At 36.9% G+C, this 23,905-nt stretch overlaps 1 protein-coding gene across 2 annotated transcripts in view; it reads right to left on the reverse strand.

The window, feature by feature from the left end:
* SLAIN2 (SLAIN motif family member 2) overlaps positions 1-23,905 on the reverse strand; it is a 35,996-nt gene continuing 12,091 nt past the window's right edge. The window contains exons 3-9 of one of the 2 annotated variants that reach the window (XM_035550724.2): positions 19,241-19,405; positions 17,692-17,853; positions 16,096-16,455; positions 13,708-13,845; positions 8,866-8,943; positions 4,200-4,518; positions 1-2,695 (exon numbers count right to left, since the gene is read on the reverse strand). In XM_035550724.2, the coding sequence (XP_035406617.1) occupies positions 2,629-2,695; positions 4,200-4,518; positions 8,866-8,943; positions 13,708-13,845; positions 16,096-16,455; positions 17,692-17,853; positions 19,241-19,405 (1,289 nt within the window). In that variant the 3' untranslated portion in view covers positions 1-2,628. The remainder of the gene's footprint in view (positions 2,696-4,199; positions 4,519-8,865; positions 8,944-13,707; positions 13,846-16,095; positions 16,456-17,691; positions 17,854-19,240; positions 19,406-23,905) is intronic. The other variant, XM_035550735.2, reaches the window with a different exon arrangement.

Genomic DNA, 23,905 nt, shown 5'->3' on the forward strand with positions numbered 1-23,905 from the left:
TATTTTGTGGTAAGAATATTTTATATATATATTTTTACACTTTTAACACTTACAAAAACATTCAAACACAAAAAAAATTAAATAACTTTGGAAGCAGAACATGTCTTTCTGCCTACATACATACAACAATTCCGAGCTGTTGGCACACAAAGTAATCCACATTCATAAAACCCTTACTACTATATCAAACATAAGTTAAGTAAATCATAGGCACTAGTTTATCAAATCCATATTTCCACACTTCTGCAGTAATCTCTAAACACAGAGCCCCATGATTTCCTGATATCAATAAACTGGTAATGCACAAAGGCTTTCTAGTGAACAGATAGTCTGTTTTTTCAGGAAGTCGTTAGCTGTATTCCAGGGGGAGTAGAACGGCAGAGAAAAGAATGCTTACAGAACTGAAGCTGAACTTACCCAAGTGATGAATTACTTAACTTAAGGAAACGTATTACAACAGTTTGATGCAGCCACGGTAAAACCCCAATATTGCCATCTGAACTGAATCTCAAAATTTAAAAGTCTATTAAGCGTTTAATAAAATCCACCAATTAAAATTCATTTTTTTGTCAATGAAGACTGCAGCATTGCTTTATAAAAAGCTGAAATGTTAGAATTCAGCCTTTTATGGGAATAGGCGCATTTGATCTCTTCTGCTTACTAGTTACATGATACTGACTAACGTCCATTACCTGCACCGCCAAGTGACACGAGGCTAGATAAGTGCCTAGGAGTGGTCTACTGGTGCAAGGTAGTTTCTTTACTTCTGCTGAAATCTTACTGAATTACAGTATATTTGATACCCCGACTTCAAAGTCTCAGCACAGATCTTGGTCTGGAGTGTGAAGTCGCTCATCAATCCAAAACTTGCCTACAGCTGCTGGAGTAATTAGAGCTGCAAATCAGTCTTCACTCCTTCCTATTTGGCTTCTTCCAACTCAAGTAGTATTGCATGGCTTTTCATCCAGGAATATGCTAATGCTAGCCTAAAATTCAAGTGCCAGAATTTCAGGGTTAGTTATCCTCTTAGTGGTGGGAGTCAAAATACACCTGCAGTTCCAACCTCAGATACTAACGGGGCTGAAGGCTACCTACCGTCCAATCCAACTTTTAGTGTTTGTCAGTCATTGCACAAAGGGTACCATTCACATTCTGTTACTTCATCAACTGTACATCCAAAATACTGGAAAAGCTTCAAACAAAATCCCTTCCATTTAACTAGTCCCACCCAATACAACTTTTGTTACAAATGTTTGCATGATGTCTTCCGGAACAGAAAACAATGGTTCAAATGGTAATTATATGAATGAGTTGCTTTGAGCAAAACGTGAGTGTTAGAATAAGTCAGAGCCACCAGAGGAATTTAATAGCTTGTAAACAGACATAGCAGGTTTCATACTCTGTTACCAGTAATGTAAGATACACATATGTAAGGCAAAGTACATATTTAAACACACTTACATGGGCAATATCTTCTGTAAAAATATTTACAATTTAAAATAAACCAATTTAAGAAATGGATGAAAGTAAAAAAATAGGATACAGAAAACTCCCTCATACCATGGAACATCACCTAAATGAATATCATTTGGCATCAAAAGTCAACTCATTACCTTAAAATTTGTATGTTACAAGTGCATAGTTGTGTTTCCTTCTCCATAACTACCAGCATTTACAGTTGTGTTCCAGGCTGCAAGCATAGTGGTATGGTATTAGAACAAATTAACATTACTACTTGCTCTTTCCTTTTCAAGGAAACCTGCTATAAAAAAAAGTTTTCCCCAAATAGCATGCCATGTGTTAAAAATGTGGCTACAATAGCAAAGGCCATCTTTCCTGAGCCAGAAACGTTAAGGTTAGAAAGATTGTACAACTGATACGAAGCCCTTTTGGCAATCAAACATATAAGAGCATGTAAAGCTGATAAATCAACGTCGGAAAGATGCAATCTATACTATTGTGTTTGTGTACGTCTGCTACATTCAAACCTTCAATGTTAATAAAAGCCATGGCTACTATTTACTGTTCTACCTAAGCCTCCAGAGTAACTTCTGATTCTTTCTGAAGGATGTACGTACCACTTTCCCCAATGAGAATCTCAAACAATTGTGAAAAGCAATGTTTTGTTAGCACTGTAGCAGTCTGCAGTCAGAATACCCACTCTGATTAATGTGGTCTTATTTGAATAGTACATATTTACCAATCATTTTGCTGATTTAAAACAGTCAAAAATGAAGTTTTGGACAATCTAAGTTGACTGTTATACTTGCTGTTTTTCAAGATGGGCATTTCTTTGGCATTCGTTAGGTTTTTGCCCAGACATTGGCCACTGTCATAAATGCTCAAATTGATATATTTTTAGCAAGCAAGCAAAAAAACAAAAACCAACAACAGAACTGAGAGCAATTTAATGTGAAAGTGATTGTATGATCACCAAACATCTGATGTTAGATGTCATTAAAGTGCTGCTTTATAATCTCTGCCAGTTTGTGCTAATTAGAGACAGAGAGGTCTGGAATTTTTACAAATCCCAAAAGTCACATCTGAACAGTCTGTATAATCAAGCTGTCTGTTAGTCTGGTGAGGAAGCATCCATGAGCACTGGAACTCTGCATTACACTTTGCAGTTCAATAGCAGCCATCTTTCCAACTTTCGTCTTTCATGTTACCATAGGTTTTAGGAGTGGGTAATGATCTAAAATAAAATGAGATATCTTTTAGTTTCATACGTAACTGCTGAAGTCTCCATCGATAATACGTAAGAACTTAAACATTTTGTAAATAAAATATACACTTTGTTCATTTGCTTCTCTGCAATAGTTTACTTAACATAAACCCCAAAGCATTTTCAGTTTATGTATTATGTCTTGACAATTACTACATCAGATAAACACATGCATAACAAGATAGAAAACTTTACTGATTGATTTCCTGCCATTTAAAAATAGACATTTTTTTCCATGATGTATAAACAGGGAAATCCTCTTTTAGAATATCATAGTATTACATTTTGCTTACATCAAAATTTTGAAGTTCATAGATACTTCATTACTGCATCGTGTATAGATATGGTATGCTGTATACCTAAACTTTCCAAAACAATAGCTGTGTAATAAGTGAAACACTTCTCAGACCAGTTGCGATTTGGACAACCACGCTTTGCACGTTACGAATTTCCTGTCAAAAAACAACTGCTGTTTATTACATGAAGTTTCACACTGCTGACAAGAGTGCAAAACAGTCAATACTGTGAGAGTCACTTGTTGTTCCCCTGCCCAGCACTTACTGCAGAACAAAATTCCCCCACTTTGCTATTTATGGATGTCTCATCTTTTCTATAATACTGGAGACCAAGTGTTTATCCTTTCTGTTTAAGGGGATTCTCAATATTCCTCATGGATGACTGCTTCCTTACATCAGATGGCTTCCACTTGACACATTCAGTGACAATGCACACTAGCGTGGCATTAAGAGCCATTCTAAGTGCACCACTACCTTCTATTCTCCTGAAGACAAACTGTGTAGACTTTCCAGCTAATAAGTAGTTTCTCCTGTGGTTGCTTTCCAAAACTCTGCCATTAAGCAACTTCTACTGCAGGGTGCTAGCACAGAGGTTATGTTTGAGGTGGAAACTCTCGTTTGTTCTGTGGCTTAACTGCACTGATATTTACGGTAAGTTTAGAATATACTATGGATGCCCCCTCTGTCCTTAACATGTCTTCCTTCCCAAAGTTTCTAGCTGCCCAAGGAGAGAAACTGTTCTACTGTGGTGTCATTGCTTGACAAATGGATTACAAGAAGAACTTCAACAATTCTGACTTCAGGATGTGTCACTCAGTGGTACAAATGGATTTTCACTTGCCAGCTACATTTTGCTAATTTTTTTACCGCAAGAACAATTGCTTATTGCCTTCTCAGCCCAGACTACGACACTTATTTACTTAGTTTGGTATCTTTTGTTATTCATTTCAGCTTCACTCGTTCATCTTTACATTCTAATTCAAGAGTCTTTTTCTCTCAGTTTTGCTTCAACTCTATTTTGGAAACACATGCAAATGGTCCACATGGAGGTCTCCATTTCCATCATTTCTAAAGACCTTGAGACCCAAGTAAGAACCGCAGGAAGGACCAGCAGACATACACAGTGTACAAAGTACAATATGAAAACTTCACATCAAGACTGCCTTTCACATACTCACCTGCGAACAGGCTGTGCAAGTTTGCTACGAGGCACTGGGATGCCCCCCGTAGAAGGGGCACTGGGTCTGGGTAAACCACTCCTCATCCCTGCTGTCCCTGCCGGTCTGGTAAGAGTAGTGCTGTTAATACTGCTGGCAGGGCTTGGCAAGCCTGAACTCTGAGCCCCAAGAGGCCCTGGTGAAGAACTGCTGTGCGTCAGCTGTGTGGCTTCTGGAGAAGCAACAGAACTGGGTCCATGGTTACTAAATGCTTTCACTGGTTGTCGGAGAGCTAGGGGAGATGGTGCTGCAGGGGAGCGGAATTTACTTGAAGAAGGTACTGGAAAATAAAATACAGAAGTTACTTTCAAGCTTAACTTACCGTATAGCTGAAATTAAAAACAGGAAATGATTTTATGTGAAAATTCAAACAACATGGAATGTGTAATGGAGTACAGCCAATCAAGCAGCAATGAGAAACAGGAATTCAGATGTCCTCTTTGTCATGTGTTTTTGATAGTATAATTCTAACGTTCCATTTACCTCCTATGAATATTTATCTGGATTTGTAAGTAATGCTAAGGCTCTAACCATTATAACCATCGAGTCAAAAGAAACAGAGGTGAACTTATTTGCTAATAAGAAATTTAGCTGCTTCAGAAACGTGTACTTAATTTCCTTCCCTAAAACAACACATTCAAGAATACAGGATTCTAACGTGACATTTTTATGCGTATTTCTGCTTCATCAATTGCAGCGATGAAGCTCAGAGAGTAGGGCATCTTAAAGTTTCTTTGATGCTCTTCTTCTTGACCAGGTCCACTGCATTGGGATTCACCTCATGATATGGTCAAGTTCAAGATTTACTCTTCAAAGGTGGAAAAAAAAGGTCAGCCAACTCCCCAAATCAAAGAGACTAAGATGCAGCTACGAAACTTGTATCAGACAACTGTGACAACTTAGAGCCTTCCTCTTCTTATAAACATTATCTGAATTATCAGTATAACTAATAGCTGAATTCAAATACTTTGTGTCTGAGTTAGTATGTAAAATGCAAGTCTTTACCAAGTCCTTCCTTGGAAAGGTTAATAAGCCAGTAAAAACCCATTTATAGGGTCAGACCTACTAGACAGCATACTGTCTGTGCAAGCCCTTCATACGAGGTGCACACACAAACGTATGCCACTGACATTTTATTTTTGTACAACATATCTATTTCGCTCCATCAATAGCAAGAGTTTTTATTTATTATATACACAGGAATTACTTATGAATTTTAATAGACAGCTGGCAATGAATGACAATTGATCCTCACAGCAAAATACTGACTAAGAGAATATTCAAGTCCTTTGGTAGCGCCAAATCTTCAGCACAGTTCTTTATGAGTATCCAAAATATTTTCAAAATATGCAAAATTTATCAATAAACAGAATACTTGAACTAATCCATCTTCTTAATGGAATTTCACCAGCTTTTCAAGCTGATTAGGATTTTGGTGGGATTCAGTAACAGTTGGACAATCAAATCAATTAGGAAAAGAAAACAAAACCACATCTACATTAAATGACCTCGCATGTACTGTTTTTTCTTCTACGAAATAAACTTCTTTACACAGAGACAAAGCTGATTTCCTCTTTGACAGATGTTGTACATAAAGAAGATGGTCCTTCATGTAGCATTTACTATCATTTTACAAGACAGATCTACTAAGAACAAGAGGAGTAAGAAAAAAAGAGACTAGTGACTAGTGTCAAGAACACAAATCCTAAATGGGGTACAGAGGAAGCAGTATTTTCAGGTTGTATTTTGAAGCTATCCCTGTTAGGGGATGTCCGGGAAGATTAATATGTGCCTCATTATAGATGTGAATTGGATTCAATTCCTTACTGGATTATCCAAGAGGGCCTTTCCACCGACAGCGAAATCAAACATAGCATGAAGCCGCACATGGGAAAAGCCGACAAAAAAGGTGGTAGAGATGTCAACAGTACATGACAATTGGTAAGTAGCAAGGAGAATAAATAAAAACCCTTAAAACAAAAGCCTTGGTGTAAAGCCAGATGATGGATTACAGAAAGCGCTAACATCAGAATGACCGGACAAGAACGGTGGCAAAGTACTCCTAGGACTAGGACAGATGACATATTAGAAGTTTTGTTGTAAATGTGAAATTGCCTGTAACACTGGTGTGTGTAATCAAATCTGCAATTTCCAAGTGATTCAACAGTCTAAACATAGGGAGCTTTTACCACTAATTTTCTCATCACCATACTTGCTGGAATACAAATATAGCACCATGCTAGCAACTGACCTGCTGAACAATGCCAGCCTGTAAAAACTGAATACAGCTTTTGAGCCTGCTAATGAGAGTTCAGGCACTAACCTTCACCATGGGGAATAGGTTTAAGGTACGAAATACAAGTAATGAAAACCTGAAACTGAAGAAAGTCTGTCACTTTTCCAGTGAAAGCAAGTATCCAGCAAATTAGTTCTCTTGTTGCCCAGTGTTGACCATATTTTACCACGCTTCCAACTCGAGCTGTCAGTTCATAAGATGCTTCCTGTCAGCACAAGCATTGCCGGCATTGCTGAGAGCTGTATTCATCCTTTTACATAAAGGAATTAATTGTCTTCCAATGTGCAGTGATCTCCAAAGCAGTCTACATGATGCAATCATTGGCGAACTGCCTAATAATTTTGCTCTGCATGTGAAATCTTTTTTTCTTGGAGCAGTTTTGGATATTTAATAAAACATGATTTGGCCTATTTGTAAGAGAGGATTAAAAAGAGTGAGGTACTGCCTTAGTCAAATCCATTTGATGTTGTATAGCCATCTGCAGTATTGAACTGGTAGATGTTTAATAAAAACATGTAAGGGTAGTGTTTAACAACACTATACACCTCCATCCCCTTAGAAACTAAACTAACTAGAACCAGCTACAATAAAACCTGTGGCAATAATAAAAACTCAGCGGCACTGTGCAGTCACAACAGTTAGACTTCCCACCCTCTCGTGATTCCGTCCTTGATTGTGGGCAGGGAGCAAGTGATCCCCAGCTGACAAAGTCGGATTCTGTGAGGCTACAATCATCTGGATTGCACCACAACTTGAAACCAGAATCAATTCAGGTGCAGTTGTTTAATAGTAACCATTGTTATGAAATGATTCAGACTGGTAACAAAATTATTGCTCATAGTAATCTAGTCTTTTGAAAGTTGTTTCATTTCTGAATAATGCTTCCATAATCCCAAGAATCTCCTGCTTAGATGAGAAACAAGAAAATCAACGTATTGAGGACTATAAAACAGCAAATAGCTGAAAAGGCCATGTTGGGTCCTAATTTTCAGTGACTCATGACAAACTGGAACATGTAACTGACAGTGGAATGGGTTCTGTTCCTCCCTCTTTAAGGTATAATAAATTCTTGAAAATAGTATAAACTCGAAGACAAGTAAATTTATGTACATTTCAACAGCTCCAGACTAGGCCATCAACATTGTAAGTGTTCAAGATAACCAGCTGACGGCAAAGGCATGGCCAACTGGAAAGACAGCGCAAAAAGATTTGCAAAGGAATAGAGATGATGGTCATGTGCCAAAGCAGAACAGTGAAACAAATTTTCTGCATTTGGTAAGAAATGTCGTGAAGACCGTTAGAGACCTCCTATTAGCCAGGTGAATCTGTTTCAAAGTCATTATACTTTGTTATTTCAGGGGAAGACAGGGCAATAAAACTTTCTGCATGGAATGAAGTTGACTTGAAGAAGTTAGCACTGTTAAAGCACTGAAAGGTTTTTTATTGTCCACCTTCAGTATGTGCATGAAGGATTCTCACTATTTTTAAGAGATTCTAACATATATATATAAAATGAATTGGTCCCAAATGAAATATTTTTAAAATGAAGTAATCTAAGCTTGTAATAGGCAACAGGACCAACTACACTTGAAACCAAACCCATGAACTTGCTTTTATCTTGGCAGTGAAATTGAGAGATTGTCACATACGATGCTGCCAGCATTAATTACAAATCAGTTAAAACTTGTCTAACTGGATTGTGTACTCTTCTCAAAAATAAGTCAACTTCAGCCATTAGCAAACTGGGATATTATATACAATAGACTCCAATTCCTTGAGAGAAAAATACTAAATTATTGTATGTTGGGGATAATCATCCAGTTTTGAGAGGAAAAGAGAAAGCACAAGCACGTGTGCACAGGGGCACAAAACTCAACATTATATGCTCAAGGATGAAGTTGCTAGCATTTGTTTCCAGTGCAAAGTAAAGAAGGATATTTTCATTTGCCTGAATATTGTTTCAGAATCAGAACAGATTTTTTACAAGTTTTTTTTTTTACAACTTTATGTTACAACAACAACAACAAAAATCTGAACGTAGCCCCTGTGAATATGGATTCAGAATTCTATTTTTCTAATCCAGATTTACTGATTAATGCTAGAAGTCACCAATCCTTGGATTTTATCCCCAGAGTTTTTTCTTTCCCTACATGATCCAGGGACGTATTTTTAATGTTTAGACCAAAAAGTTAGATACTTTGATACAGCAAGATCCACTAGTTAATCTTAACATGCAACAGCAACCAATAATCTAGAATGTGTGCGATTCAATGCAGGTGAACAGTTATCTGAGATCTGCTGGAGCTTGATAAGAGGCTGTAAGTTAATTACCTCCTTTTGTAGATGGAGTTTGAAGAAACTGTTTGGTTTTGAAGGCAGCACGAGGCAAATTTTTCTGCCTTTGCAGAGCTGTTGAAAGACAAGAAGTGTTATATTTGTCTAAGATAAGAAAACTAAATTTACTGGGAATTTCAAAATGGCATCCACTTGTGAAGCATCAAGGAACAGAGTGAGTAAAACACTCAAAAAGCTGTTATGACACTGGAAGTGCTGCTTTGTTTTTAAATGGTGCTTGCTCTTAATGGCAAAGAGTTACAGAGGAGCGTGTCAGAAATTTTGCAGTGCGAAATGCGCAGATTCTGTAAGAGTAAAGCTTCTTGCAGGGCAAAAAGCCCAGAAAGGCCAAAAAAAAATTTAAAAAAATAAAAAAATTACACCAAAGGGAGGACAAGCCACCTAGCAAACATGCTACAGCAATATGAGTGCAAGATTAGATTAAAAAAGATGAAAATTAAAGTGTCATACTTGATCTAGCAAGATTAAACTTTTCATTTTAAAGTAGTTTTCCAAAAACATCTAACACTATACAAAAACACATCTTATTATGAATGTGATCACATCAGAAAGCTATAGCAAACATAAGCCATTCGGAGAGATGTCTGCCATTTTTTTTTATCTAATGGTACACAAGAGAACTCAAACTTGAAGACATAAAACTGAGAATCAGCAGCTGCCAACATGTGGACAGTGTGCCAAAATGTTTTAATTGCTGCTATGTCCTGTCTTTTTTCTAGTAATGCTCAAGGTCCAATACTGCCTTGAAACATCCTCACTACCTACCAGTTACCAAGAGAGAAGCCAATGTTCCACGAGCCGCAGAATCTTGGCAAAGAGAGAACTATCTATTGCCAGAAGGAACGCATCGATTCAGCATATTTTCACTGCAGCACATTTAAGGAGGGAAGAAGGAAAGCAGTCAATGAAATAAAGCTGTGCCTACACAAAGGCTTGTTAAAATCATAATGTATGAAAAAATCACCTCTGCTTACCTCAGGGTACAGTGTTTTTTTTGTTGTTTTGTTTTTGTTTTGTTTTTAACTGTTTACACTAATAAGGCTTATTTCCACAGTGGGAGGGAAGAAAGATAGGGGAACAGCTGTGCACGAAGAGCCTAACTCAGTATTCCCATCACCAACTGGTGAATGCTATAAAGAAGGCAGGAGAAGGAACAAACAGAATCCTAATAATATTAATTAATCCTTCTTTTCTAAACTTGATAGTATATAATTGCCACCACCTTTCCTATCCTTCAGTCAGTATTGCAAATTTGCAATATTTTGTGAGCTATAAAAGAATTTCGTGTGTTTTACTTTCATTCTGAAAATCTAAGTAGTCTATTCATGTTGATCTTAATAACTAACTAAAACCTGTCGTTTTCAACAAACAGCAAAAAGGAATAAACGTATCCATAAACATGATAAAATGCTGCCTGTGGCTATTAAGAAAAAAAAATCATTCCACTAACTAGAATCTAAATGCAACAAAGCAAGAAGCAATATCCAGTTCTCATTCAACTTCTGGCACATGGTCTTGTCATAAACTTTTTTTTTAAGGCCTACCCATAAGCAGCCAATTAAAGGCAGTAAGATGTTTAAAAATGACACTTCCTAGACTTGTTTTCTTAAAGGAATTTAGTGAAGCTTACCACTGGCCAGAGTTTTTCTGTGCACAAGTACTCCATAACACCATTTTTTACTGAAATTTTTTTTTTGTTCACCACACAAAATCAAGAACAGCTTCTTCCTTCAATATTTATGATCTTGAATTTAGTTTCTCCTTAAGTCATTCAATTGGATTTAAATATGCTACAGTATATGGCACTAAGTTCCTTCCCCCATCATTATTTACACTCCTTGCAAGTCAGAGATGAGGGATGATATGGAAAGAATTTAAAATATATATATAAAATTCCTTCCTTCTGAATGGAGACGCCAAGAAAGCCCTCAACAGCTAAGCAATTATGAGCACTACACCACCAAAAAGAACTTCAGGCAGGGCAATTTGAGTAAGGCTGCGGAAACATGCAGTTTGAGGTAAGCATGGAGTGCATGTTCATCCACACTATTTGCTGCTCTTGAACTGCTCTGTATGCTATTATGTTACCTGTCACAAACGGTGCAAGCTGAATATACGTAGTTATGCTTATTTCTGATTAACTGAACTGGAATACTTGGTTTCCTTAGAACAATCACTTTCTTCTTTTATTCTGAATATGCCAAGCAGCTGGATCTTGGCAAGCAGATTACAGTGACTTTACTAATAATTTGTACAATCTACAGCTTAGCTCTTTGAAAAAGCATTATATTTAATTCTGCTTTAGGATTTCACATCCCTGTGCTAATAAATGCTAGTTAAATACAGAAGTAACGTGCACACACAAGCCACAACAAAGCACGTAGCTCCTACGTGGAAGCCACCTTTGAAGTTCGATAGCTTTGCACAATCTATGTGGTGTAGTACCTAAATGTAGAGACTTCTCCAATCTGTAACACATTAAAGTCTAAAAGATACCTGTTCCTTGGAGAATGCAAGTATTACCATACCTTCCAGTGTTTTAAGGTGAAAAATATTTATCAGCTCTCATATTCAGAAATCCTTTCTGCATAACTGCACAGTGAACCAGATGTAAAGGAAGATTCTAATAGTTATAAACTAATATGTAATTCACTCAGTCAATCCCTTTTCAAAGAGAATTTGGATTTTTCACTAAATTACAGCTAAAAGTTGTAATACCAAATGTCTTCACCTTTTACAATTGTATGTACTATAAGTATCTTTCCTCTACTCTTTAATCAGCCATGTACAATTTGCCTATGTAACCATAACAGGAATTGTCTGTACAGAAACTTACTGGATTCCTAACTCATTTTTGAATGCCAGCAACCATAGCAAGTTCAGTATTGCAGCCACAGCAAATGTGCAAGTAAATTATGAACAGCAGATCTTTGACAAAGAGAAAAGTAGTGACCTCAGGTGGCAAGCCAGCATCCTTGCAAAGGTAAGCTCATGCAAAACTAGCAGGTATGAAGAAGCTTTGAATCCCAAGACCCGGAAGTCATTGCCAAGGGAAAACAAAAATTTGCTGCAATTTAACAGTGCTTTGTGCAAGGTGACAAAATATAAAACCAATAAAACAAAAAGTATACAGGAAAAAAGACACAATTCTGTATTTTTTTAATACAATGTACAGTTTTGAGGAAATTTTTTTAATCCAGGCTAAGCAAAGATACTTACTCATTGACTTCATACACAAACCGTTTTACGATTGTCAATAGCAAGACTCTGACAAACATCTGTAAGAGCAGGGAAACTGTAAAAGCTAGAAATCTGCGCTTTGTTAATTATACTTAACTTACATTGAAATGTAAGTTGGCCTAGAGTGGTTCACATCTGGGGAAAGATTCCCATAAAAAGCAAACAAATTTACCTAATAGTCTCCATGATTCTCAATCCATCCAGCAGTTGGAAAAACAAATTATATATGTATAAACATAAGTCACACTCCTGCAATGCAGTAACTCAATTAATACTGAATATCGAGACTTCTGCTGTCTGATCTTTCCATGAAGTTTCACTGTGAATATACTTTTAATTTTGGAAATAGCTTTCTGACCAGCTAAGATGCCCTCTTTGCTTTCCCCTTTCAAGTTCGCTCAGTTTTAAAACACCACATACAACCTGTGCAGATTTGGCTATAGTATCACACACTTGGGACACACAACCCTTACATCCTGTCAGAGTCACTACAAAGATAGAAATTTTATAGTCTTTGGCAAGATCTGTATTCCTTATCCTGTACTTAACTGTATTTGGTTGTATTAGCCCACTGTTTTGAAAGGACTAGTTAAAAAGGCCAATTGCTACACCAGTATGCATTTACTGTTCAATGGGTAAAAATAAAATTAGTTTCATTCACAGATATTATCTTACATTACTTGCCAAATATTTAGATTACTGATGAACTTCTGTAGTTCAAAGCTCTACAAATAATGATATTCATAATGTGTTCTTCCTTTGAAAATGTCACACAGTCCTATTCATTTTGAAACTTGTTTTAAAATAAAATGGTCAGGAAACATTTAAACAACAGGAACTGTCAATATTGACATATAAAGAAGCACTGAATATTTAAGTTTCATTTGCTTTGGCTTCTTTAAGGTCACCGTTGTTAGGAGACTTGAGAGATTAGCAGCATTCTCATATCAGCAGTTCACTTTTAGACAAACTAGCAGGCACTAACCCAGCACTGGGCTAATTTGTTTCACAGGATGCAGGTTCATCCAAACCTTTACCGAGAAACACTGCCTCTTGAAAAAAATAAAATCTGCATCTGAACACAGAATTGTCAGGTGACAGAACAGAAGAAGAAAAACTGCAAATGAGAGTTAAAATTGCATGAATGATTTCAGATCAGGTTTCACTAGTTAAAAATAGCAAAACCCAACCTAGATGAGTATTTTGGTAGCCTGATACATTTTTGTGGTCTGAAAATAAAATTCAACAGTATAAGGCATTATACCTTCTGTTAATCACAGAAAATAAATGGTTTCTGAAATGTCTAACACTACTATATTTACACTCTTTATAGTGCTTTTGTATATGCTTTTAGGACAGTACAAATGATACTTTAATTAGAGACCAAACATCCCTTGAATATATTCAGTACCTGATTTCTTTTACCAAAAAAAGAAATTTCCAGACAAATGTGATTAAAATCAAAATTAGCATTGCCAGTGTGGCATGCAGTGTTTCTCTGTGCCACGACACTGGAAAACATCTCAGTACCACCACTCAATTCTAACATATACGCTGAAATGCCACAAAAGTACTTACTGGCTGAGGCTTGAGGTTGAATGCGAGGTATTCCTCCATTTGGCACTTGGAAGTTTGAGTCACTTCTGCTGTTTTTCACAGACTCAGCTTGGATATTAGATGTCCTGGACAGGTTTGGAAGACTACGCCTTAGTTTTTTCTGTATGAAACAACACAACGACATCACGATACGTAGTCAAATGCTGGACAAAGTCCAAGCTCTTAACCAATAGCTGAAACCAAAAAATCTAAGTGACACGAACAGTTAGGTATATAAACTACACAGCAATTTAAATGCATATTTTGTTACATTATAGTTCTTTAGATGCATCATACACAAAACATTTATATAAAACAGGAAGAATGAACAGTTCTCACTTGGTGGTGAAAAAAGTCAGTCATGGCATGTTCTGAAACTGAAGCATGTCTACATTATAATTTCCTCAGTTTTGTTCTACTATTACAGCAATTCAACAGAGAAACCTAACTTGCAGTTTGGCATACTTCCCGAAGTCTTCATCAATAAAATTATAATATACAATGCTTGCCTGAAGATTAAAAACATACCGTAATTTTTCAGTCAACATTTGGAACTACCTAGCCTCACAATAGCATATTATACAACAAATAACCGACACGCACTTGGAAAGAACCTGTCAACACACAACATTCAAAATTAAAGAAACGTCACGCTTCTTCTTTCACATCTCATTTGACTATCTGTTCAGCTAGTACTGATTCTTTAAGGATCTTCTACAATTGGTACCATTAGTCACAGAATACACAAAGATGCCATTAAATTTCTCCCAAGTCTAATGACATTCTGCGTACGTCCAACCCATGCAGAGCTGGGTTGATGACACACTTCAGGACAGAGGAGTGCAGATGACAAGGCATGATGGATGGCCAACCTGATGATGAAGGGGGATGCGGGGAAGAAGTACTCTAACCACGCACAAGCACTGAAGATGAAAACACAAGTAAGCATCTTCATAGGCTGAGTATTCTTACACGTGTACTTTCTTCACTTAGAAGTTTGCACTGGTTTGCATTGCAGTTGGTGCATCTTGAACATCTAAATCTCCCTCTAACCAGTCTACAGCCGGAAAAAAATCTCAACTTTTTTTAGGTTGCTGGTGTATCAACTCTGAATATCCAAGCAACATCCAACAGCACAAAAAACATTCCACGAGGGTTCCTTGGAAGTGTTTCAGAAACACATGATCATGCTCTATTTTAATCTCTCTGATAGTGGGACGCCAGTTTTTGGTACCTTGCCTCTAATGGAATGTTTTTGTTGTAGCTCATCTAGCACGCATTAAGACTTTCATGAAGCCCTAGAAAAGAACAGGGAAGGAATTCTCAACTAAGCTCCAACACCGTTTACTAACTTTTGTGTTGATTGATTTACTTTATACCTAAAATTTTCTCAAACTACTATTACTAGATGAGATTTCTGTTAGCCCTTCCGAAGATATTCTTAAACAACTAATTAAATTTGCGGGATCATCTTCCCCAAAAGCTCTAGCCTAGCACACTTAATTTCCTAATTAAAAATTTAAAATTTCTTGTCAGTGGAATTCTGTAAGTGGTATAGACCTCTGTTGTATCAGTGGAGAAAAAATAGAAAATAAACTGTTTAAAAATACATTTCTACATCATCTCTACGTCAGACACTCTACATCCAGCTTACCTTAAAGAGGAATAAATAAGGTGTATTCTTAATACCTAAATTAATATTATTTCTGAAGATTTTATTTGCCAGATAATCACATTTCTTAAAATAGGAAAACGATTAGATAGATTAAGGTTAGATATAGTCTAATTGTGTCACGTTTCCTGCAAGTTTTATTTTTATTGTGGCAGTTTGCACAGCTTTGAAATATTTAAAATATCTAACAAAGACAGTACTACTATTTTTAAGACCATGTTCACGCTCAAAATGCTCACAGTCCTACACTGTCAGAAGAAAGCATTCAGCTATATCACAGGCTAAAGGCATGTGCAAATTGCAACATTACCCTTATCTTTGCAGTTATTCTCTCTGCGTTTTATTCCGTCATCTGCAAGGCCTAACCCTCCTGGTGAATGATCATTTCCCTTGTGTTCTGCTTTATTTTAGTGCATTTTCCTGCCACAGATAGAATTCAGTCACCACAAAGCTTGATTACACTCAGTGACTGGATAACATCTAAAATAAATAGAAGCCTATCAACTCATCTGACTATTAAGATACCCAGCAAAAATTTAAGCTTTGCTTGGTATGCTTTTTCTTAAACAACTCTGAGATTAAACCAGGGTATTATGCAGGCATATAGTCTTAACTCTTTACACTGACCAAAATCCTTTACAGGAACTACACAAGTACTTTAACTAATTGTGTAATGAATTTGAGACACAACTTATTACCTTCACTTTTGACATTACTAGTCTGCAAATCTGTAGGATGGCCTTGAAGTGAAAGACGAGGTTGCTGTAAACGGCTAATCATAGGCTGGGGTGACACTCTACTGTACTCTATACTTCGAGCAGGCGATCGGGAACGAGGTGAATTCCTTGGAGATTGTTTTGGTGATGGCCAGGGAGAGCTACGAGGTGATGGTGAGAACCTGTTAACAGCAGGGTGCACTGCGTGATGCATGCCATCTTCTTCATCTTCTAAACTCTGTGCATCAAGCTCCTGATCACTGAGTGTGCCTCGCCTCGTAGAATTGCAAGAAGAACCAGAACTACGCCGAGAAGCAGTTGCTGCATACTCTTGCCGGAGGCCTGGCAACAATGAGAACATTGTTTACTTTTTGTCTGCCCACAAATGGTTCAGACTAGAGACAGCACATACAGATATCTGCCCAGAGCTCAAACTTACATTCAGCTCATCTTCCCTCTTTTTATTTGAGGCACAAAATTGATTCCAGATTAGCATCGAATAAAGTTATCTAATAGCCTATAATCTCTTGAAATAAGTAGGTGAGCTCATCCCCTTTCCTACTACAGCAACCATCAGTATAGTTTACTGTCTACTTGTTCATCTACTCTCCCAGGCTGGAAACTCACATCACAGGACACATCTTAATTTTGGTATCAGGTAACATCCTAGAACAACTGCAATGAAAGGGTTCTTGCAATGCATTAGGAAATGTAACAAAGCAGCTACGTGACAAACTCCCCCTCGAGAAAACAGAGTTCAGTTAACCAGTGGCCTCCAAAGTTGTGTGCACACAACTCAGGGGTACAGAAGACAATCCACTGTAGTAAAGGAAAAAAATCATTTTTTGTACCATTAATAAATAAAATAATATTTTTAATTAGTGTTTGCATCATTTTTATCTCATCCTTTTTAATGTATATTTTTGTCTACATTTTATAATGTATATAATATACTACTGTACGTGCATATAATTTATAAATTAATACATATACATAGGGAGTGCTCAAGAATTTTACTGATAGGGGTGTGCAATAAAAATGTTCGGAGTCCACTGAGTTAGACAACCAAAATTACTATCACTTTCTACAGTCTCAGAGAGACCAAGACAACAGACAAAGACTCAAGTGAACCTTAAAAAAAAAAAAAAGAATTGTGAAAAACGCCTCTGTATATGTCCAGCCATACTGACTTTACATTTTGACGATTTAAATCACAGAGTAAGGACTGATGTCAACAACATTGGATTACATCGGAAAGACTTATCTCCTGGGGAGAATGGTGACAGTAGTCTAACAACCATTCTTTTACCCTATACCATACGCTACAAACTCAATTCATACTCTCTCCAGTCTTTATTTTGTCCGCAGTTCCTAAAGAACATTTCTGCACAGAAACTTCCTTTCCTTAACCTGGAGACAGAAGTCTTTAGCCAGCCTTCTCAGGAGAACCACATTTGTACATCCCTAGTAGAGTCTTAACCTCTTTCTCATTCCTGCTAAGTAAGTCCTACTGCAGTTATTCAATTAAAAAAAATATATCAAATGCCCCACTTGGTTTTCAGGATGCAAAACACTTACTTTCTTCCTGCATTCGTGCTAAAATTTGCACATCTGTAACATCATTTAGCTTGTAATTAGATCCAATAGAGTCCTCATCCATCTCTGATGCACTTAATTCACTGTCCAAAGAGGACTGTGGACTTAGTGGAGGATTCCTATCTGCTGAGCTTTTAAGGTGACCTATAGAAAGAAAATAGAGTAACAGATTTATTTAAAAAAAAAAAGGCAAAAAAAAAGCAAGCTGCATATCCTGTTAAAAGAACCGACAACCTGAGAACAGATTACGACTAACACATTGAGGCTAACAGACCGTTTGAAATACTTGACTGCAAATCTAGGCTGAAAATATAATTTACACAGACAGAATGAGTAATTTTATATAAAATCATTGTAATGATGACAGAAGAAATTAATGACATATAATCTGGTCCATCTGTACCAAGTTTTTTAACTGCTGTGGAGTTTTTGTACAGCTTTTGCAGAAAGAGCAACTGCATACCTGTTTCATTTACGCTTTAAGTCTTGTCTCTGCACACTACAGCGTAAGACGTAAGTTTGACTATTTGTATATCTTTCTTGAACAGTGAGGAATTGCTGACCCAATGCATATTGATTGTTTTGAATGCTTAAAATATAGTTTATCCAAAAATACTACTTGTTGTAAGCACACACCTTTGCTAAACTGTAACATACTGGAAAAACTCTTTCCCATTTGCTGCCTTCTGATTGACAACCCATTTCCGGTTACATTCTCTCTCTGTCATGAAGGCAAACACAGCACAAAATGCAGACCAGAGCTACACAGATTAAAATAAAACTTGGGTAATGATGCTGCTGAGTATATTGTAGTGCAGGCTTCTCTTTATAAGTCCACAGTGAGCTACGGGTAGCGGGACTGTTAATGTAATGTTTTTTTGTTTTCCCTGCAAACTAATGTGACTTAAAGTAAATATAAGCCAACATCCTGACTTCACTGTAGAGATACGTTCCAGGAATCGATTTTTCTACTGCAAAGAAAGAACCTATAGTGCAGAATAAAGGCAGAAAACATTGCCAGAAGTTACTGTTTATTGTAATGCCTGCTAAGCTTCATGGAAGGTCTTTAACTGAAATATATGCTTCTTTCTTAGATCACATTGTTCACATCTCAGAGGTACTGATGGATACATTGCATACCAAATATTTCAGTGAGTAAGTAATACCACAATTGCAGAGACTACAACCACAAACATGTAACATTTAAACATGTACTATGCAACTTATATCTCCCTCATCTGCAGGGCCAATTCTAGAAACTCCTCAAAAGTGTGCTGGGACTCCACAGAAGCAACAGCAAGAGTTTTGGTCTACTGCTAATACGCATCCAAACATTTAAAACATATCTCACACCAAAAGGTCCACAAAAATGCCTTTCCTAAAATGTTTAAATACTGCATGATGCAAACTTCCTACAGAAAACTGACAGTTTTTTGGTGTCTTCCAAAAGTTCTGTGCAAATGCAATATATTTGAGCGTGTATTTTTGAAAGGAAGGGACCTCCCCTCCGCACAGACACACACACACTTACCTGAGGTGCCAGGAGGTATGAACTGTTTTACTAAAGCAGATTTCACTGGTGTTGAGGAGGGAGAGTTGAAACCACTGCTGTAGGGGCTACTAGTATTTGGGCTATAGGAGCTTGCGTAACTGACCGCACTGAAAGGGCTACTGTACAAATTCTGTCTCTTCAAAGCTGTATAAAAGAAGAAGAAAGTGACAAATTATAAGAGGGGAACCATCAAAACATTAGTATAATACTACATGATATCTTCAGCGTGATTTAATTGCTATACAATCCAAGCAGTGCACTTCTGTCACCAGGGAGTTTTCCCAACTGATTTCTGAGTCTCCTAAGTACAACTGTATTGTCTTTTCTTTTTTATTGTCTTTTTTTTTATATTGTAATTTATTTAATTGTCTTTTCAAATGCTTTCCTAGTAGAAATCAAATCTAGAATTGCTACACCTGCTCTCTTCTGTTCAACATGCTCAGCCTAGGGAAGGAAGAGGGAAGTGACTCAAAAGACTAAGCTAAGCTATCTTAGTGTACAGCCTACGCAATTACATGCAAACCACCGCACACCATCAAGTATCAAGGGCTACAAAAAACATCCACTTTGTATTTAGTGATAAAGAAAAGAGGCATCCCTGGATGGGAGAGTATACAAAACACAGCTGCCTTGATTACAGTCTGAATGAATATTCGATGCAAGCCTGTGTACCAGTCTACCTTGGAAAATGAAAAAAATGATGCTACAAGAACAGCAAGTGCCCACTGAAGAAAAAAAAGTCCTTAGCTTATAAAAATACTGACAGAGAAAGACTGCTCTTGGCTACTGCTAAGGAGCCTACTGCATCACTGCAGCCATCCAAATACGATTTCCACATATAAAGCCAAATAACAAAATGAAACTTCTGAGGCAGTTACCTTTGATTTTTACTGTTTTTAAGTATCAATCAACCCAAACAACCTTGTTCTCATTCTCCCTAGGTTTCTTCCCAGCCTTTGTCCAAGAACTGTAGCTAATCTGTGGGAGAGTATTAATATATATAGCCAAAACTAAACCAGCCAGCTTCAAAGAGTACTTCAAAGAGTATCTCCTGCAGTGGTCTTTTAGGGTGAAAGAACAATTAAGTTGTACATAAACTATATGGGAATGCAGTTAGTTCATGTCTAGTTCTCCAGAATTCAGAGACCTGTCCAGACCACACAGTATTTCAACAGTAACCCCAAGACTGGCACCACAGAACCAGCAATACCACCTATGAACTTCCCCAAAGCACGTACCAAAAGGATTAAAAAAAAGGTTAAGCATAGCAAATGCGTCTGTATCTCTGGATACCATGAACCTGCTGGGCACTCTAAAGCAGAAAACATGGTCAAATTTGTGTTGCAGTAAGATCTGTAAGTGCTGTTTGAATCTACCACTTAAAAAGGTTTCTCTGAAAGTCACCAGGACAATACAAGCCACACAGTGGTTATTCTTGTCTACTATTCTTCAGTTTATTGAAGAATGTAACTAAAGGAATCAATCAGGAGAGTATCACTTGTTCAGTTCAGAAAGTATTTTTCAAGTACAGGAGGATCACGCATCTCTGTGTTGCCAGGTCTTTACCAGGTTAGACCAAATGGCCACTGCTTCAAACACAACAATCCACACTAACGCTTCTTATAAGATTCATTTTTTATTTTGGTTGTTTTTATCGACTATTTAACACTTCAGCCAAATGAAGTTCTTAAAAGTATGCCAAAAAGTTGGCTACCTTGACATGACATTTATTGAGGCAGAAGTCATAATCACATCTTCTACAGTTTTGCATCAGGTGTGATAAACATCAAAAATCTCTTATCAAAATAGAGTACTTAATGGCTCTTTCAAACAGACTGTAGGATTATTCCCTTCTATCCAGTTCTAATGCTTTGGGATTTTTCTATCCATGGACATAAACCCTACATGCAACATAAGAGCCAAAATGGAATACTTTCCTCTGCTACTGATCTTAAATACCAGTGCTAAAGTGTTTTCAGATGAATTTTAACTACTTGTAAAAAAAAATCCATTATGATCTCCGTTTCCATAGTTGCCAGGGTACAGTGTATGATTTGTACAGCTACTTAAATGAGTGTTTTGCTCAGAAATCTAGTTTTTATTTTAACATGACAGAAAATGGAACTTCAGTAGGGGAAGTGGGAACCAAAGGAAATTTGGTCAGTTTTGGTAAAGTCAGTTTCTTCAGTGTTGAAAGAATTTTATGCCAAGCTGATAACTGAATTGTACTTGAACAAAGAAGCAAGTACATTGCAAAATACTGAACTGAAAGCTAGAGATCAAAACTTTATGATGTATAAATCTAGATTAGATTAAGTTGTAGCTCACCTAGCTGATAGAACCTAAACTTCATAAGAATTTTGAAACTATGCATATATACTATAAAATGACAAGAGGCCTCGCAGATGTGTGGCAATACACTCAGGCAGGTTCTAGGGGAAAAAAAAAAATCAGAAATTGAGCCCTTCCAAAGAAAAGTGTGACATTTCTGTAACTGAAAAAGGGTTTCAACTAGTGCAGTAACAACTAGGCTACTGATAGCAGCATATTTAAAACAACTGTATTCCATTCTGCTATGTCAGACATCTTGACATTTATTTGTTTATTAAAAATTTTTATTTGGTGTAAGATCTTTATTTATTTGGACATTATAAAAAGCCAAATAGACTACAGTTGCATGAAACACTGCCTTCAGAGGCAAAGCCTGCTTCAGCATCTCCTCCCGCTCCACTCTGTGCATGGTCACCACCTGCTCAGCTGTTCAATACAAGCCGTGGATAGCAGAAGGCAGCAGAAGCAGAAAGAGCAGAAATTGAAGTGGATTTTACAGCAGATTCCTTAAACTGCACCTTCTGTAAAGAGCCTCTCTGGTATTTAAACCAGTAAATATTAGTATTATTTTTAGAGTGCAAAAAAAACAGATGGAAGTTTTATATTCTACTTTTTAGATCTTTCATTCTAAGTCTTACAGGATATGTGCTAATTTCATGAATTACGGAATCCAATGAATTTTAGCCAGCATTCTTAAGGTACCTCCAGTTTATTTTGAGAATATCAGAAGGGAAACCTGGTTTTATTACAAAGCTCAATTAAAAGGGCAGGTAATTACAAGCAGGCTGTATTCTGTTTGACTCTGATGAGAACTCCTTTGATGGCAAGTGCTTTTAGCATTCATGTAGGAACCCCAAAGTACCTATTCCAACTGAATCTTTGTTCTCACACCATGAAGAATAATTTCTCATCTCTTGCTGAAAAGGATGGTTTAAAAAACCCTAAAATATAAATATGCACAACAGTTCTTTATTTTGTATTTACTAAACAGACAAGTATTTCAAAACGTTAAACAAATTTGGAAACAACTGAATTACTGCTTAACCTTTAAAACAGGCTCTTTATACATATCCATAACGACAAAATATTTATCACATGCAGATTTCTTCAGATGACAGAAAGCATTCTTCCGTTACATATAGAAAAGTACTCCCTGGTACACGATGAAATTTTTGTGGTACAGCATATTTCATCCTAGGCAAGTACGAACTTCTACCTCCCTCAGCACTGTGTTTTTCCCCAGAAAAAAAAAAAAAAAAAAAAGAGCTCTATCCAAACCATTTTTCTGGTACAGAATTCCAACAGGGATTTCTCTAATATAGGAAGGCAGTAGTTTTACAGCTCAAAATATGGTCTTGCTTAAGATTGTCAGACAACATTAGTAAGATCAATTTTAACGTGAAAGTGATTTTATATTAAATGAAACATTATGTTAGAAAAGATTACACATTAGCCTTCAAAACACCATATGATCAGCGTTTTTACATTAATGTATATTTTCTTTCATAACATTCACAAACGGCACGCAGCACCTAGTTTATTTTAGTCAACAGCTGGTTAAATTGGTCTTGAATCTCTCTTTTGCTCTGGAAGAGAGGAATAGAAAAATTTGTGTGCAGAAAACTGATGCTTAGGTAGTTCAGAAGACCTACTTTATGAATCAAGACCAACTTTTCCAAATGATAGAGATCTGAAATGTGTTTGTTCTGATTAAGTGACAAATTTATTCTAGTAGTCACTGTGGTAATTCAAAACAATCATTAGGGAATTCCATCACTGAGACCAAGGTTAGGTAAATAATAGTTGGTTTTGAACAAGCTCGGTGCTTAACTAAAAAAAAAAAAAAAAAACACTCAGCAGAGAAAACATTTAAGTTTCTACACACACACACGCACAGTTCTACAGGCTGTAGTGATCATGCATTCAATTTCAAATATTTAAATAAAAAAATTACTGTTGTCTCGGGAAAAACTGCAACATGGCCAAAGTTACTCTTTTCTAGTTCTATACAACTGTGTCTTGTGGCATCTCTTCCAAAAGTTCTTCCTCCTGGGTGTAGTATTTCTGTGCTCGTACAGTTGCTTTCTTCATGTGCTTTACTTGTAAAACCCAACACCATTTTAGATCACCATGTGGTGGAAATGCTGGTTTCCAGCCAACATAAAATGTACTCCTGCACTTTTGACCAGGGACTTGAGGCATGGCTACGAGAAGTCTTTGCACCAGAATATGCCTTAAGGTTCACTCTAGTCTGGACACTCTTCCAACACCAGTCACAGGACTCTCTGCAACTGTAAACTTGAACTCAGGAGC

Source organism: Cygnus atratus, chromosome 4 (genome assembly GCF_013377495.2).
Source record: "Cygnus atratus isolate AKBS03 ecotype Queensland, Australia chromosome 4, CAtr_DNAZoo_HiC_assembly, whole genome shotgun sequence".
Taxonomy (NCBI): domain Eukaryota; kingdom Metazoa; phylum Chordata; class Aves; order Anseriformes; family Anatidae; genus Cygnus; species Cygnus atratus.